Raw genomic sequence first — 18,170 nt, 5'->3', positions numbered from 1 at the left:
TGCTCTGGCATGGTTATTTCTTTCTAGAATGGCATTCTTTCTATGCTTTTCTTTTTTAAAAAAATACAGGTAGTGTAAACTTTCTGTTCAGCTAAAGCTACAACTTGTATTAAATTGCCAGCGTGAGCACAAACAATAAAAATTAAGCTACAGTAAACTTATGCTGGAGGAAGTACCGAGTCGAACAACTGGGCAGGTTGGGAGTTTTTGTAATAAAAGTTGTGCTTTAGCACCCTCTTTCGGAACAAAGTAATACTGCTGCTATTTGCTCTTCAAGGCTTTGCTAAAGCGGGAATGTAATTATAACGTGCCCAGGAAAAGTCCTTGGCTGCAGTCACAGATACAGTTTAACTGTAGTTTGGTGTTTTCTAAATTTAAGTAAACAGAATTTTCTCATTCCTCTTACGCTTATCATCCTCGATATAAATAGTCCACATTGTTCTCTTAAACCAGCCAAGAACTGGTGGTTCTGGTGAACATCAGAAAAGAAACTGACGGCTTTGAACCAAAACCTGAAGCTGTTACAGGAGACCACATTTAGATGGGCTGTTCCTCCTCTGAGGAGTCTGGTGGGGTTAACTTGCTGTGAATTGTGGATGGATCTGAATGACCCCTCTCAGACCAGCTAGTATGGAGTGTTAGGGACACATATGAAGGTCCCAGTCTGGAATTCTGATCTTACCATGACCTGCACCTTAGTCTTTCCCCAGAGAGCTCACAGTGTGATGCATAAAGGTGTAACAGAGAGGGAAAGGGATAGAAGACATCTGGTCTTTGTACTCCTGCCCTGGGAAATAGTAATCTATTAATGCCAAAAGATAGCAGGGAGGAGGTCACCAGGTGCATCCTGAACAGAAGGGCTCTATAATATCTGTATGAACTGTCACTACCTGGCTAGCTTCTGGGATACAAGTGATAGGCAGTTAAGCTCCTATGCATTGTTTTAGCTCTGGTAATTGTCATGGTTTTACCTTCAAAGGTATTGTATATGCCACTAGAAGGATTAAAAAATTAGGAGACAAAAACTGCCTGGAGTACTTTAACTTGTTCTTCCTGTGCATAATCATTTTAATAAACCTTTTTTACAATAAGAGCCTTCAGCAAGACTCCTGCTTCGTCACTGCATGGTGGGAATGATAATAAACAAACAGAAGCCCATGAATTATTCAAGGATCTGGAAAAGGAGAAAAGATAAACACGTTAAAGTGCCTGAAATCCCTTTTCAGGATTAGAATACATTTCTTATATTACATAACTCCTATGCAGTTACAGGAGGTCATTTAAATATTGCTTGTCTACAGCTCATCCATGATTTTATTCTTCCTTTTGCTGTCTGCCTCAAGGTAACATTGTAGATTTGTCAAAGTGCTGAAGACTTACACCTGCACCTGACATCAGTGAAAGCTGTGCTACTAATAAATTCATTAACTCCAAGGGAATGATGAGATTTTCCCCAGCTGAAAAAGAGGCTGAAAGGGACACACCCTAAGTCAATTGATAATTCAAAGGTATATTTCAGACTCAGTCTTCTCCCTGGTGAAGGACAGGTAATAAACTCTCACTTTGCCTTGCTACACAAACTCAAACACAAGTTAACTGACTGCTGTGAAACAGCTGGTTAGTTTAGATGCATCAGCTCTCACCCTGAAAATAAGGTTTGTACCCTCAGCATCTGCAGCTCTCTTCTTGTTGCTGGTCTTTAGCTCTCTGATTTGCAGTATTGTGTGGCCTTCCTGCTCTGTGGAAATGTGTCAAATGCTGCTGCTTTGAGCTGACCCATGCTCTGGTTTTCTACAGCTCACCCATGATTTCATTCATCCTTCTGCTGTCTGCCTCAAGGTAACCAACTGCAGACAGTAACCAACGTCAAAGTGCTGAGCACTCACTTACAGCTATACCTGACAGAAGTCCTTTAAATGCCTGCTCACCCCTTCAGAAGGGGTAACTGTGGGTGTTACACTGTACCCAAGCCATGAGGAAAGAGGAGAAACACTTTTCCTCCAGCCGTTTGGTGAATATAATCTTTATTATCCTATTTTTCCTGATATGTGAAATAAAGCCTTTTATTTGGGCCACTTGGAACATATTGTGTCAACTGAAACATGTATACAGATTTCCACCTGAATTAAAAATTATTAAAATACACTATATGTATTTTATCTAAGACTTTTCTTCAGATCAAAGTTAAATTATGTGAACACATACATACCCATCCCACCAGGTATCATTTGATGTACTAATGTGCCAGAAATCTGTACCAATACCAATGACAATGCATTTGGGATAAGTGAGCTACAATGTGGGTATGGTTATTTTCTAAAAGTTCATGCTTGGGATTGCCCAACCCAAGCACCAGACCGTGTGCTTGTCCTTGATGACCTTACAGTCCTCTATCCAATGTTTTCCAACACTTGCTCATGGCATATGATCCATATTCAACATTTAATGCTTTTTCCTATGATGTTCAAACTTCTCACATCATTCATACAGGCCTTAAGCAGTCTCAGGCCAACAGAGGGAAGGTCTAAGCAAGAAGGAGTTTCCCTCAGTGGAGGAGGACCAGGTTGGGGAGAACTTCAACAAACTGGAAATACCTAAGTCCATGGAGCCTTACAAGTGGAGTCCACAAGCGCCCAAGGATCTGGCTGAGTCTTTGAGATGCCAGTGGTGACTGGGAGAGGTTCCTGAAGAGCAGGCAAGAGCAAGGATCACTCCTATATTCCACAAGGACAAGAAGGATCTGGAGAACTACAGGACAGTAAAACTCTCCTGGCAAGGACATCCTCAAGAATGTGCCTGTGAGTAGCTGACATACACTTATGCATCGGAAATCATGCCTTAGGAACCTGAGGAAACTTAAGTTATTTTTCAGAAGTTAATATGGTAGTGATGGTTGCAGACGTGCTGTTTGTCTGCAATAAAGAAATCTCCCTTAAGTATGGGTAGCAACTTCTTAGGCTAGAACTAGAGTGACAATTTAAGGTCAGGAGGTACATCAAGGTACAAAGTTATTGAGAAATAACAGAAGAGATCTTTCAAGTTAAATGATAGTAGCAAATGATATGATGAGTGTGTTAGGTAGATTATTAAACGGAGCAAGGAATGCTCGGGAGAAAAGGCTAGGAATGGAAGTGAGAACTCTTGGTTTGATCTGGTGAAGTGACAGCAAATTTAAGGCTCTAATTGGGGGGCTGCGTGTGTAGGTAGATTTGTTTTATGGGTCTGTTGAAAGGAGGGGGCTTGCAGCATGCTCAATCTGCATGAAACACGGTAGGAATTTTAAAAATCTCCTCTTTTAAGGAAGCTAAATTATATATAAAGGCAATACAAAGGTGAACTGTATTAGCGTTCTTTGATGCCTCGTTGCAACGGTAACATCTTAATTAGGCTTCTGTAGTAATGGATTTAAACACACAGCTTCAGTAGTTTTAGAAAGACTAATGAGCACCTTTTGCACTACAAAATTAGATTATAACTTTATGCCACTGCTAAAGGCAAAGTCCCTATTATCTAACGCTTATCTCACCGTTCCAGGAAGTCACTATTTCCTCAGATTTCTCCTATGAGGGAAAGACCAGTTTTGATGCACTGCTACAATGTCAAAAGAGGGCAAGAACCAAGGTCATGCAAAATCTGATCCACACCGGGGTGGCAAAGATGTTAAAACCGCTGGTGAAGCCCTGGCAGCCCTGCTGTCCCCTTACTGATGGAAAAGGGGGAAACTTAGGGAAGCAATGACAAGAGAGAGAAAAAGCAATTAGAGATCAGGTTGCTTCGCCTTCACGACTGACCTAAAACCACGCCACGGGGAACAATCTGTCAGGGCTCCAGCCAAGGCCGCACCTCTTTACCTCTTTACCACGCGGGCTACTCCCCTTTGCTCTCACGTAGCCAACAGAGGCCGTGGCCCCTGCCCGGGCACCCACCCAGCCCCCCCTGCCTGCCTTCATCCCCGCCTTTCCTGAGGAGGGAGCGGTTTCACTGCGGGGGTTCGGCCGCTCCCGGGAACCAGGGCCCACACCGGAGGAGCCGCAGCCACCGCCACCTCAGCCGACCCAGACGGGAGCGGGGGGACAACGCCTGCCCCGGGCGCCGTTTGGCGCCACCGAGGGGCAGCGCGGGGCACGCCGGGAGTTGTTGTCCCCGCGGGCGGAGGGACCGCCTGCCCACTGGCGCCGCTGCCGCGGGAGGCGAACTACAACTCCCGGCATGCACAGCGCTGCGCCCCCCTCGCCTCACCGCTAACGCGGGTGGAGCCCCTCCCCGTCCCGCCCCTCCGCCGCCGCTCCCGGCGCCGGGTTGTTCTGCGGCGGGAGGGGACGGCGCTGCTGCCGCTGCCGCCGCCCGCTCAGCGCGGCTCGTTGCCGCGGCTCCCCTTCACCCTCCCGGCTGGGCCACGGAGCTGCCCCTTCCCTTCCCGGGGGTAGCGGGCAGCGATGAGGGGCGCAGACTCCTCCTGGTAGCCGCCGGCGGGCCTTTGCTCTCCCCTCAGCCCCGCGGCGCCTGAGGCGGCCCGCTGCGGGGTAACCGGGCCCCGACCGCCCCTGCTGCCTGGGCGGGTTCTGACGGCCTCCGGTGGCTCTCGGCCCAGCCCGGCCGAGCAGCTGCCGCGGCGGGGAGGCGTCTTCGAGGAGGGTCCCGTCCCGTCCCCCCCCCCCGGCTGCTGCTGCCGCCGCCGGCACCATGTGGCAGAGCATCGGGCTGACCTTGCTGGTGATCGTGGCCACCCTGGCCTGCGTGCTGCTCTTCATGCTGTGCGGTGAGTCCCGCCCCGGTACCCCCGGTGCGGTCGGTGAGGAGGTGCGGGAGGGATGGCCCCCGGCTTCGGTGAACCGTGCCCGTGTCCACCACCCTCACCCCACACCCCTCCATCTCCCTCCCCGCTTTCGCAATCTCTGGGGGTTCCCCTTCGCACAGATTGACTGAGGAAACTGAAAGGGCACCGTGCGTGGGTCACAGTGCCTCCTTCTCTTGTTTCCAATATAAATTTTGAGCGTGGAAAGGCTCCCAGAGCTTAATTCGGTGACTAATCTGAAGCTGACAGCTATTTTTTTAATGAACGGACAGCTGAGCACCCGCTCTGCACAGATTGTACATGGGGCTGAAATGCCACTGAATGGAAGAAGTAAACTTGTGTTGGTACAGGGCCCTCAGCTCTTGGCATCTGTTAGCTGGAACGGATTGAGAGCAGTTCTTGGGAAGTTGTCTGGTTTTTCTTACGTGCCGAGACTTGCATTCGGAAAGAATCGACTGTGTAGGATAGATATGTTGCATTTAAACATCTAAAAAAATATAAAATCCACCCCCAAAAAATACCACCACTACCAAACTCAAAACTATGCTAAAACGTGTATTGGAAGACTTGAGAGAAGATGCCAGAACATGTGGACTTTTAAGCGATTTTTGAAAACCAAGGGAGGAAAGTTAAGAATCTGCAGACATTTAATACTTTAAAAAGTTATTAGTTGTGGTGAAAAGATTTTGCAGTGTCAAGGGATTGGTTAGTAAAATGGGAAGTGAAATTAAGTATTAAGATACATGGAGCAATGCTTATAAAAAGTGTGAAATGTATGCATGTGTAATTCATATAGAGATATAAAATGGCTTCAGACTGAGATGTTGGTATCCAAAAAAAGGATGAGCTGAAGTAATTGCAATAATTTCTTCAAAATATCTGTTTAATTCTTTGTGGTAAGGATATAAACAAACGCTGAAAGTTTAAAATAAAATAGAAAAGGTCATTGTGTTGCTGCAGGAATCTACTGTCTCAGGAGGAACCCAGTGTCTCAAACGATGGAGCTTCTTGTTAAAGTGTATTACCTTATTAAAAAGAAATAAAATCCTAGTTTATTTTTAAATAGATAGGATGATGAGAGCTATGTAATGATTTCTGCATGACACACTCTAAATAGATTAGATCTGTCTAGCCCAAAATAGGTGACTGAAGGAAGGATAGTGGTTATAAAGCTGAGTAAATCGAAAAGGTGAACTAGGAATGGTTGTGAAACTTACTCTTTACAGAGGAATTAGAGTACTTACAACTAAGTGACCAAGCAATAGGCTTAGAGGAAAAATTTATCTTTTACACAATGGGGAAGTAAATGGAGAGCTAATTAACAAAGAATATTTTGGATGTTGAAACTTTAAATGATAAGTTCATAGGAGAAGAAGGGTCAACATCTTTGAGCCATAGTACTAATACTCAGGTAAGGGAACTTCTGAAACATAGTTAACTGGGACTTCAAGGGTGAATGAGAGTGCATCTTGTACCCTTTCCCTGGTCTTGTGCTTTTTTTTCCTGTGCATCCTGTGCTGTTCATTGTTACAGAATAAACAGTGACTTCAGTGGGTGTTTCTTCTTACGTTCTGTATGCTTGTTAGTTGTTGTCTGGCCACTTTTAATCATCTAGAAGGTGAAACATGGTACTCACTGGGGTTTTTATGTTATGTATATGTATATTTGAGATATTTGGTTACTCTTTTGCTGAAAGATGAAAATTATTTTACAACATGCTGTTCAAAATCTGAAACAAGGATAATTTTCTTTAGGACTTTCTGCTATTTTCTGTGTGTGACAAATAGAATTGAAATGCTATTTAGCTTTGCCTGCTAACTTAAGCATCTCTCTAGTGCTCTTCCTTAGAGCAAACGTAATTAATAAACTACTTGAGTTTTATGAATATTTGGGGTTCCATATTTTACGTTCAACTTTGACTCAGTGATACTTTGCTTTGAATCTTTCATTGTGTTTTACTTCCAACAGTATTAGAACTTCTGAAATCTAGGTGACTTCTACCAATTTTTTTTAAATAAGTACTGAGCATAGGAGGCTGGCACAGCCATCTGATGAGAGGTAGTGAAACAGCCTTATGAGAAGGACTTAGAGGGTCAAGACCCCACAGAGCTGTAACTTGCATTTTGAGTGCCTTATAAAAGGGCTCATACTGTGAATGCTTCCAGGAGACATTCTAGGTTCATGTGAATTTTTGCTGTTTATCACAGATATGATGTGGTAAGTACTATGAAAACTTAAATAATGGTCAAAACACTTCATGTTACCACTTGAATTTGATGTCTTCACTAGAAAAATCACAAAGTGTCAGAAGTCATCTGGACGAATTCTTCAGCTATGTGAAAAGCAACTGTTTATTCCTGAATTAGGCATTTGTGCTTATAAAAGTACTTTGAATACATGAACTGATTTTCTTTTAAAAATTTCTGGATGTTTGCAGCAGTTGCTGATGTTGGCACTGCTAATCTGAATTTGTTAGGAAATGTGGAAGGCTCGCAGCTATCTACAACTGATCTCTCTTTGTCAACTGATCACATCTGACACAGAAGCCACAGTGGGACTGTAAACATAGCAATTTTTCATTTGCTCTTTTAAAGATGGAACTGAGGTAACTTGCTTCCACTGGGATTTTTTTTTTTTTTCTTTTTCCCCACATTTTTTATTTCTCTGGTTTCTCTCTGGTGGTCTCATTGCTACTTTTGTGTATACTGGGTGCCTCTGCAGATGGGAGGAACTCGTGCGTAGTCAAGGTTGTAGGATAAGATAAAATGCCAGTCAAAGTGAACTCGAGTGCTGCTTACCTCTGCATTTGTTTTATTTTCCCAATGTAGTAATGTGTGGAGCTGTGTGAAATTGCAGAATTGCCTTCAATGGAACAGATGGAAGTGTTCATCTCATTTGGCAGGAGAGGCTAATGAGATGTGGTTTGAGACATGACCTTAAAACAAGAACCATGTAACTCAAAGTCCTGAAACAAATGTGTGATTTGCTTCCTAAGACTGAATTCAGTTGCAGGTGGGAAAATATTTGAACTTTGAATTCCACCCGGATATCTTTTCCTTAATGCTTTGTATAAACAGTTTTGTAACGGAGTGAATAACCTAAAATTCTTCAAAAGATGAGAAAAGTCATTCTTGATTAGACCAGCAGTATAGAGAAAACATCCTTTAATTCAAATTTCAGTTTTGAAATGGTTAGAAATGAGAGATCAGAACAGAATGAGTTTCCTTTTAGTCAGCAACCAGCATGCATGTGGAAGTGTTGCATTAAACAGGACTAGGTTGAAGGATGTGAGTAGAACCAAACACCATCACCTGATGTCTTCTGTTATCCTACTGTCAGAGTAGTACATGCTTCCCTTCAGTCTCATCTTCTCCATAGCAAAGTTATCCACTAGGGCAGTATATCATCTACATCTTAAAAGCAGTACAGCATTAGAGATACTCATCTGTGGTCACACAAGACATCTGACACAGCTTGGAGTAGAACCCTCTTCTCCCAGATCTCAGGTTAGCATCTAGAGGTCCTTTTTTACAGCTAGAGTTGCTTAAGATTTGCTGCTAGACATGCTTCAGTTTTTGAATACAGGCAACATTCACCTTGGTACTACACTCAAGTTCTAAATTAGTCTTCGTGTGCTAGCCCATTAGCATCCTATTTTCAAATTAGTTGGGATACAGAGACAAAATTATCTTGCAAGACTGCACTGGAAGTCATAGTAAGGTCAGAAATAGAAGCCAGACATTCAGATTCTGTCTTTTACCATTATGGCACCCCCTTCTTTCTTGGTTTCAGTTTCTTAATTCACATAAGACAAGACAGGTTGGTTTCCCCCCTCAGTCCGTATTATCCCTGTATTTTTCATTTTGCTTGCTCTTCCTGATTCAAATTGAAGAGGAAGATGTGCTCCAGTAAAGAAACCCCTCCGTTAGCTTTTGCCTACAAACCAGTACAAAGTGAATTAAATACATGGACCTGAGTCTTGTACCCTTCACCTTTTGAGGGGGAGTAACGCTGCAGTCAAATGTGTTTTTTTCACCCTTTACAGCAAACTGAGCTGCTGTTGACAGTAACAGAAAAAGTAGCTTTAATGAAACATAATCAAATCATAGAACCTGTTTAACATCCTGATGTTGCATAGCTGTTGCGTACATCCATGAATGAGTCAGGAAAAGAGGCTTTGGCTCACAGTCTCAACTTCATAAACACATTGATTCCATCAGGATTTATAAGAGGGGTTGACAGACTGATGGCACCTGCCTGTGGCATGTTAGGTGAGACAGTGGCTCCCAGCTTTTAGTGAGCATCAAATTCTGCAAGGCTCGGAGCTGCCCTTTTGCCTGAATACAATACACTGATTTGTGACAGACAGTATTTCCTGACTCTTTGGATTTAAGTACTTGCTACGCCAAGGGCTGGAACCCCTGCTTTGTGTTTTGCTCACATAAGCCAGGTCCAACAGTACTTCTTTGAGAGGCAACTTCTTTCACCAGTTAATGTAGAAATATATTACAGTCTGTGTGTCATCACTGCTGGTTTGCTGAAGGTGTACTGTGGGTATGCTGTTTGACTGCCACAGGTTCAGCCAAGCCAAGAATGATTTGAAAAGGTAAATCAAATGGCTAAAGAAAATAAAGCAAGCACTGGAAGACTGATTTGGATCAAATATCTTGTGTGTGTGGTTAAGTTAAACCAGTAAGACTTCTTTGGGAGCAGCTCACCTGAACAAAGTAGAAGCATTTGAGTTGATGTCAGTTACCTATCCAGGAAAAGCACTCCAGCAGAAGAGCTGTAAAGCTAAACTCAGCTGTATAAAGACAGGAATGCACAGAAACACCTGTTTTAATTTTTGTATGTGTTTTGAATTAACTTCACAATTACTTTCTTTTTAAAAATACCTTATTTTGTACCTTACAGTTCTTCAGTATGGCATCATGTTGGGTGTTACCATTTTGCAATGTTCTTTGCAATATTAGGCGGAGAAGTTAATAGAAAATGCAGAAGTAACTCAGTACTGTCAATCTGCCTCCAGGCTTTGCTTGCCTGTGTGTGCTTTTGTTTAATGGTGTATTGAGTTGATACTGTTGCTTCGGAGAGTTTCTCTTACCCAGAATAACTTGTTTAGTAGTCTGGTCATTTCCAACGAAATTGTTATTTAAGTGTTTGGTAACAATGAGGTGACAGGGAATCACCTGAAGGGTGCTGAAGGGGCAATCTTGATTCAGTTTGTTTTGGGTTTTTTTAACTTTCCATTTCAGCTGGCACTGCACCTGGATCACATGAGAAAAAGAAATCTTTCTACTTTCATTACCCTGTACCAAAATGTTGCTTATAAAGGCTGGGAGATCTTGTGAGGTTTTGAAATCTAGTTTTCAAGCCAGGTTGCTCTCCTGCTATTATTACTAAGCTGGTTGTAACTTTATTTTCAATTCACCATGGTTTGTTTCACCTGTATTATCATTGGTCTGGTTGTTTGTCAACTATATCCAGTCTTGTTGGCTGATTTATTTACACTGTCTTGTTTGTAGTTTTGGGCCAGAAAGCTGTAAGGTTTGTTTATAATATTCTGTAGTTTGGATACTTGGACAAAATAGGGAAAACAAAAATACTGCTGCTTTTCTTGAGTATCTAAGGATGAACTGTGAATATTTTTCAGTATTTCTTCCCCATCCCCAATAGTAATTCTGTGTGTCAAGTGGCCTATTTGCAGTGATAGAAGCAGCATGTGGTCTGGTTATATAGCCTAAATTAAAAAACTTCCTTTAACGGGGTATTTATTTATACCAAATATATTCAAGTCATGCTTCTGTAAAGTGTCCTATAACTGTTTTGGGAAATCCCTGAATATCTGTGGCTTTTCTCCCTTCCTCCATGGTGCTATTTGGAAGTAATGTGTATGTTTTATGGTAATTCACTTCGGAGGTGGTTTAGGTAGCATTAAAAAAAACAACAGCCAGACAATCAAACAACACCCCCCACACACACCAAAAAAGAAAAAACAAAACTAAAACAAACAAACCAACAACTACAAAAAACCCCGCCAAACTCAAAAATCCAACCAAACCATTTTTAGCTGTTCCCCCCTCCACATGTATGCCTAAGTGGCTTTAGTAGAACGTACCACATGCTTTTCATGTACTTTTAAGTGTAGTGTCTCAAATTTTGTCTCTGTCAATGAGTTAGGGAGCTGAAGACATTTTTAAATGGCTTGTAATATTCTCTTTAGCTCTCCCTTTCTTACAAGTGCCCTATATTCACTGGAAATATTTAATGCATTTTCTTTCCCATGCAGACTAGAAATGAGCATGTCTTTTGGAAATTTCTATACTTCTAATCATGTTTGGATTCATTAAAAGAATGCATTGGTTTATGGTCTTCTGAATGCACAAAGCATTGAAAGTCCTAGAGACCTAAAATACCTCTCAATGGAAACAACTTTCATAACGATGCTGCTACAATTTTTTTTCTGGATCTGGAAAACAGGTGCCAAACCCAGACATCTGAGGTGTTTTTCTAGGTGCAGGGGTTTTTAAATTGTTTGTGGGACACCAGATTCAGATTCATCACAAGTCATTCAAAGATTTAGCTACTAACGGAGAAGGAAATACTTGGTTTAAGACTTAAGAATTAATTTAGATCCTAAAAGGTTGGCATATGAAAGCTTTCCTCCAACTTGCCTAAGCAGCAGAGAATTTATGGAAATTAAAGGTTTGCAGAAGTATTCCAGGAGTGACGGGAAGGGTGGGATTTTTCTTCATCCTAAGCAGTGGTCTGCTCATATTGGTGTAACTCTACAGAAGAGGAAGAAAAATATTGGTGCTGTGGCTACAGAAGTGCCTCTTATTAGTTTTCCTTCCTCTTCCCTAGTTGCCCACACTTGAAAGTCTGTTTTTGCTGACAGCTGTGTAATTTGGGAGTGAGAGTTGCCCTAGCTCTATGCAATTGAGCTCTGAACAGTTGTGTCTGTCAGCAGTATAGGCTTGAAAAGCTAGCAAGAAAATGGGAGTATTAATTTATAGCTCTGGCAAAACAGCTGTTTTTTGCTGTTGTAAATGATGCCTAAATAACACATTTTCAAAGAGCTGTTTGAATTTTATGCTGCTTAGCTGTGTATTTCACAAAGAAGTTACATTCCTGTTCTGTGGATGATGAAACTTGACTGGTTAGCTAGAGGGAAAGGAATACCATTAGGTCTCAACTCCAGTCTCTCTTTACCTCTACAGGAGACCTTTTAAAAGGAAGACTTTGTTTAGGTTTAGATGTGTTTATATCTGCTTTTTAAGGTTCTTTTGCTACCTGTTATAGAAGCACTTACTCAAGAGAAGGGAGAAGCTGGTTCTTAAGTCTTTTTCAAGAGACATTATAGAAAAATGACCATCTCAACTCTTCACTTGCATGGTTTTGGCACTCGGACCATTTTAGAAGTGGAGCAGAACATAAATTTACCAGAGGATGTTAATGTTTGTAATGGGATGTCTCTTAATCCATTTTTAACCTATCTCTTAACCATTTGGGCATGGTGAGGGGGCACCTTGAATATGGGGGATTGTGGCCTTTTGGCAAACATAAGGAAGACCACATGCGTTTCAAAATAGGATTTATTATAAAACATGATATTAATTTAAAGATATCTGCAAATGTGCATAGTAGTGATTATGTGATATGTGATGCATCATTTAAAATGTGATTTTCAGAATGATGCATTGGCTGTGTGGGGGTAGAAGCTCGCAGAAAGTTAGGGATTGGAAGGGACCTTGAAAAATCATCTTGTCCAACCAACTCCCCTGCCTCACCTACAGCACCTCACATAGCAACATGTCCAGGTCATCTTTGAATATCTCCAGAGAAGGAGACTCCAGTATCTCCCTGGGCAGCCTGTGCAAGTGCTCTGTAACCCTTACAGTGAAGAAGGTTTTCTTCATTTATGTGGAAGCTCCTATGTTTTAAGTTTGTACGTGTTGCCCTGTGTCCTATCACTGGACATAGCTTAAAAGAGTCTGGCACTAAACTCTAATGCTACCTTTTTGCAGTGTCTGTGTAGTGAAACTTGAGTCCTTGTTTTGGGTGTAATCACAGAAGCTTCCTTTCTTCTGACAGTTGAGATGTTGATCTGTGCAGTGATGATCCCACCTCCTGCTTGCTGTGACAGTAGTATTTGGAATATGTAGATCCTTGCCTGGAACTTCAGTGTTTAGTTCCTGATGAGGACAAAGACCTAGTCGATTTGGTGTTTATAGAAGTGTAGAAAGGAGCGTGTGTGTTGTGGAGGGGTGTAGGAGTTTAGAGTTGACAATAAGATGACGGGAGCCAAAGAAATTTTTTCTCTCTTCTCTGGTATCCTTTGTCTGAGTGCTGATTGTCATTTTTTCTATGAAGTAACTAAGCAGTGCCTTTTTTCTTCCTCCTACAGGCTGGTACGTGGTCTGGCAGTTGTTTTTGTCCAAATTCAAATTCCTGAGAGAATTGATAGGTGATACGGGGTCCCAGCAGGGAGACACAGAGCCTTCAGAGACTGAAGCCGATCAGGAGACTCCACCCTCGCCTCTGAGAAGCAGACAGAAATCTGCTCGGCAGCGAAGGGTCCCTACAGAAGACACGACTTAAAGTGGTCCATGGAACTTCTGATAAAGTCTGAGTGGTTAAACACCTCTGCACTGTGTCATTCAGTGGTTTGATCTTACTGAAAAACTGACTCAAGAGGTAATATTAATACCTGTGGACCTTTGCTTCTGAACTACAATGTGTGCTACTTCAGTGGAGGTTCAGGGAGGGCTTCAGCAGCAAGTCAGAGAATACTGGAAGAAGGAAAGGGTGGAAAGAAATCTCCATCAGAAAAATGCTGAGCTGCAGTAGCTCCTACCTCTGCACACAGACTAAAAACAGGTCCTGTACCATAGGCTTAGCCTTTACATTAGTCTGAACACAGTAAACATTTCACACTTGAAACGGCTTCTAAATTATTTTTTCTTCACAGCACTGTAACAACACATAGTGGAACTGAATTTTATTTCCTTAGCTATGTATAAATATATATTTTTCTTCAACCTTGAGAATGCATGTGAAGTTGAAAAATGGTTGAAAGAATATCCTGCTTTAGAAAGTTTTCTGAACTGAGATTTTAGTAATGTTCTTATATAAAAAGTATACATGAAATATGAAAAAAAAACCCCAATTTTAGATGCACATGATTTGGAGGTGTTTATTATCTCCTTTTTAATAAAAAAAAGGCAAAAAAAGGAATTGAGTAGTAAGACCTGTTTTCTTGGGTTTAGCTAAAGAAGGGTTACAGGTTAAACAGCTCTGCTAGGCATCTGTATTTTTTTCCCGAACCTTTTACTCTATATCCAACTTGTGTTGAAGAAGGGAAGGTGCCTAGGTTATGTACTCACTGATTAGTATTTGGAAGTGTCATGTTTGGGTCTTGGATATTAAACACTTCTCTAGTTTACTCTGTACACCTTTACATCAGGTACATGGCACCTGACACTCCTTCCTGGAACCAGTCAAGGCATTGTGACCAGTTTGGTAGACATCACTGTAGCACTTTGATAGTGTTATAGCAATTAATTTGGTACCTCGTGTTTGCTGAGGACCTACTGATTTTTAGTGGTAATAAGCAGTTGCTCCTGTGTTTCATTGAGAATGAGTTAAACAGCTATTTTGATGTTGCAGTTCAGAATGAAGAGCTCCACGTCTGTTTATTTAACATCTCTGAATATGGATGCATAAGGTGGTTTGAAAGAGGAAGAACATGCATGTACCACCTCTGTGTGTGAGAGAGAGAACTACCAGCAGGTCTGGTCATGAGCTGCCTCAGTTTTCTTTCAAAGCTTGGATATTTGTTGGTGCTTGGATCATTGTTCCTGTATGAAAACTTAAATGGAACTACAAAATTGGTCTTGCTCTTCCAGCTATTAGGAAGCTTAAGCCTATGACTTTCCAGACTTGAGGTTTAGTTCAGTTCTATGCCTAAAAGCATCATTTGGGTTTTTTGTCAAGTAAGCCTGTGTCTGGCAAAAGAGCACTCTTTTAGTGCCTTTGTTTTAATTTGGCATCTGAATACTGTTCTGAAGCTAATGAGAGCTTTCATTTCATAAAATGATTTGGCTGTTTCAGTATTAAAATAGGTAAGATCAGCCCTGATGTTCTTTTGGAATCTAAAAGTCTGTTTTGTTTACTAGCATGTGTGTATAAGCATGCTTTGTATTACAGGGTTACATTTTCAAGCATGATCAGGCAGTATGTGCACATACTCTTTAAACCCATGTGGAAAGAAATATTGACAGTTTCCTTCCTCTACCCTCTCTGTTGGCAAGGGAATGCTTAATGATGATTTTTTTTTTTTTTTAAATTAGTAAAATTCCTATTTATTCAAACTGAGCAAAGGCAATCAGATTCTATTCCCTGCTGCTTCCAGTTGTTTGCCTTGCACAATTTAATGTCACAATATTCTTGTATCTCTGTCTTTCCACATGATGACAATTTCAGTCTAGCAGTGCTAACCAAGTGCTGGTACATTTTTCATGAGAAACACCTTTAGCTTCTTTGTCTTGGGCTTTGCTAGTGTAGGCTTACAAACAAGATTTTTTTGTGTGTGTCCTGATGTAGGATATTGACACTCCACTGCACTTCACTCTTACCTAGATTTTCGTGCACAGAAGATAACAAAAGGTTGGTGTTTGCAGCATCTTCAGCTTAGATAAGTAACATTTAACCCAGCTTTTGCTTCTAGTAGCTGTGAAGAGCTGTGAAGTTGCATCAGTAGACCTAGCTAGTGAGGAATAGCTCTAAAGGTGAAAGAATAAAGACTCTGGAGCAAGATAATGAAGGAAAAACCTGTGTGGGTTTTAATGCTAACACTGATCAAATATGCAATAAGATGGATGTGGAACCTCTGGGTAGCTTATTTGCTTTAGCCAAACAAGTTCCCTCTACCTTCCTTGCTGTATGTACGTGCATATTTCACTCCCCAAAGTTATTTTTGGTCTTTTTTTTAAACAACTGATACTGTTTTTTTTAATGCTGCTGTGACATAGCTGCCAGCAACTCTTGTCTGCCTAGTGTATAACTTAATGATCTTATTAGAAGCAGGCCAAAGGCTTATATGATGCAGTTTGGAAGAATTGTGGAATGCTAATCTCTTCTGTCAATGCATCATAATTTTTCCCAAAAGAGTCTGTAATGATATCTTTGTACAGGGCACTTCATGCAAACGTATAAAAGCAAAGCTCTACGTCTCAAAGCATATTTGTGACAAGACCTGGGTTGTGATTGCTGGCAGTCCAATGTACTCATGTCTTTGAATATTTTTACCAGTGTACTTCTGAAATGTTACTGGTGGGTAAGCACTTAACTTTGAATTGACCCAATCAAGTCTGAAGCCTTATGAAAGCAACAGGTTACACAGTTGGTCTTCTTGTTTAGTGGGGTCTATTGTTAAAACTGTCTGTTGCCTTATTGTTGCAGCCCTTCTCTTGAATGTATTTTGGATTCTTATTTTAAATACAGTCATATCACCTCTGTTGCAGCGCTGTGTAACTTTGCATAAGCAGTAATTGCTGATGTTGTATGTGACAGTTCATTGAAAACAGTTACTGCAATGAAGGCTGAAAAAAACAGTGTAGACTGGTGGATAAAATACAAAGCCTATTGCTAAAATTTGAGTGGTGTAAACAATTTTGTTCACCCTGAATTGCATCATTCAGATCTCCTAGGGAGCCACTGAAGTTATTATCGTGGTGATTTGATGTTTGCTCGTAAGGCTAATTCTATGCAGTTCATCCACTAAGCACTGCTGCTGTAGCTATTTGCAGTAAATGCCATATACTGTGCTGCAATTTGTGAGCAACTTGCTGCTTAATATGAGGTTTTACACTGAACTAGACGTGTGTGTGTATGTTCTTCTGTTATTTTTGGAAAAGATCAGCATAAAGAATGTGTTCAATGTGGTCACTTCTTCAGCGTTGCAATACTGTACCTAAAGCTTCTGTGGTTGTCTGTTTTCATCGTTAACTATTCTTAACTGTTCTTAACTGACTGCACAGATGAAAAATAAAGTAACCAGACTTGATATGAATATTTGACCCAAATGGTTTTCTGACTCGCTTTGAATGGGATTTTATTTGTAGGATAAGGCTTCTTGTTTGAGTGTGTAGCACTCCTAAGGAAGAGATGTCAAAAATCACAATCTAGCTGGGGAAGTACCTACAGACTACTTGATTTTAAAGGGCACGTTGCTGTATATGCAACTTTTTAGAGTACTTCTAAAAGGGTGTTTTCCTGCTTATCTTTGAAAGCTGTAATATTGGAAAAAAACTGGAAAGCTCTAATCTTGAGAGAATGGGCTGGTTTGTTGTCTTACTCTTCTCACTGGCAAAAACAACAGGCTACTAACCCAGTACAGTAAAATACCAGCGTTACTTAACTTGAGCACTTGGGTGTTTTGACCTCAAAGAGTTAAGAGTTTAATTATCCATAGGAAGGAGCAGTGATGGGCTGCCCTGTTTGTCTGCTTTGTTTCTCATCCCGGGGGAAAGGCTTCCTGGTCTGTTCCAGTGGAATGAATAAAGGTGCTGTTGTACAACTCTGCTCTGCCCCAGTGTTTAACCTGAAACTGTTCCTTCCCCACAGGCAGTGAGTGTGCCCTGTCAAGGGTCTCCTGTGGCCTCAAATCCCACACGATTAAAATACACAATCTTTGTAAAACACAAGTGGAGTTTTAGAACACCAATAGAAGGTGGTGTAAGTAAGCTGGGTTTTATATTAAGTCTTCAAGACCTTTATGCTGTCCGAATTCTGATCTACATGAAAAGCAGTGTTTATGTTTTGAGTGGCTCTTATCTCTGTGGGTGTTTTGTAATCAGGGAAGCATTATCTCTGGATACTGGGTAGAATGGAAGCTTTTTCACACTGCTTCATGGACTGCCTGGGAAAAGCTTCACACCCGGGCACCTGGTGGTGTCCACATGGAGTAATCCCGGACTCGGCCTCAGCGTGGCCACCTCTGGAGAAGGCACAGATATGGAAACCCAGGGGTAAATCATCTTAAAGGCAGGAGACCTCTCACCACTAGAACTCAAAGCAAGACTAACATCCTGGTTTTTGCAAATGAGAACACAGACACTAAATATGTCTTGGGCTTTATTTTCCTGCATTTCACAGGGCTTTGTCGGCCTCTACAGTGGGAAATGGGTCACACATGTTCCTTTAGCTTCAGTAGCTGAGACACCCTAATTTCTAGCGGGGGATGAGGTGGGACTGTGATGTGGTTGCTTTGAGGTCAGTGCCAAAGCATTGCCTGTGGTGTACCTCCGTCTGCCTTGTGTGTACTGCTGCTGGGACTGATCCTGCATGCTGATGGCATCCTTGAATTTGGAAG

The 18,170-nt window shown here is 41.6% G+C and overlaps 1 protein-coding gene across 2 annotated transcripts; it reads left to right on the top strand.

The window, feature by feature from the left end:
• Window positions 1–4,274: 4,274 nt before the first annotated feature.
• On the top strand, window positions 4,275–16,868 carry SMIM13 (small integral membrane protein 13). Of its 2 annotated transcripts, XR_003987240.1 has the most exons (3): window positions 4,275–4,759; window positions 13,203–15,937; window positions 16,021–16,868. XR_003987240.1 is itself a non-coding variant. In XM_008497124.2 (2 exons), exons 1-2 carry the CDS (start codon window positions 4,684–4,686, stop codon window positions 13,394–13,396), a joined length of 270 nt encoding a protein of 89 aa, XP_008495346.1. In that variant the 5' UTR covers window positions 4,275–4,683; the 3' UTR covers window positions 13,397–16,868. The 2 variants fall into 2 exon arrangements, 1 of the variants encoding a protein (XP_008495346.1); XM_008497124.2 differs by having other exon boundaries at window positions 13,203–16,868.
• The last annotated feature ends 1,302 nt before the right edge of the window (window positions 16,869–18,170 follow it).

This window comes from Calypte anna, chromosome 2, assembly GCF_003957555.1.
Source record: "Calypte anna isolate BGI_N300 chromosome 2, bCalAnn1_v1.p, whole genome shotgun sequence".
Classification (NCBI taxonomy): Eukaryota; Metazoa; Chordata; class Aves; order Apodiformes; family Trochilidae; genus Calypte; species Calypte anna.
Note: the sequence above shows the minus strand (reverse complement) of the source record. Positions and strands in the feature narration are given on the sequence as shown.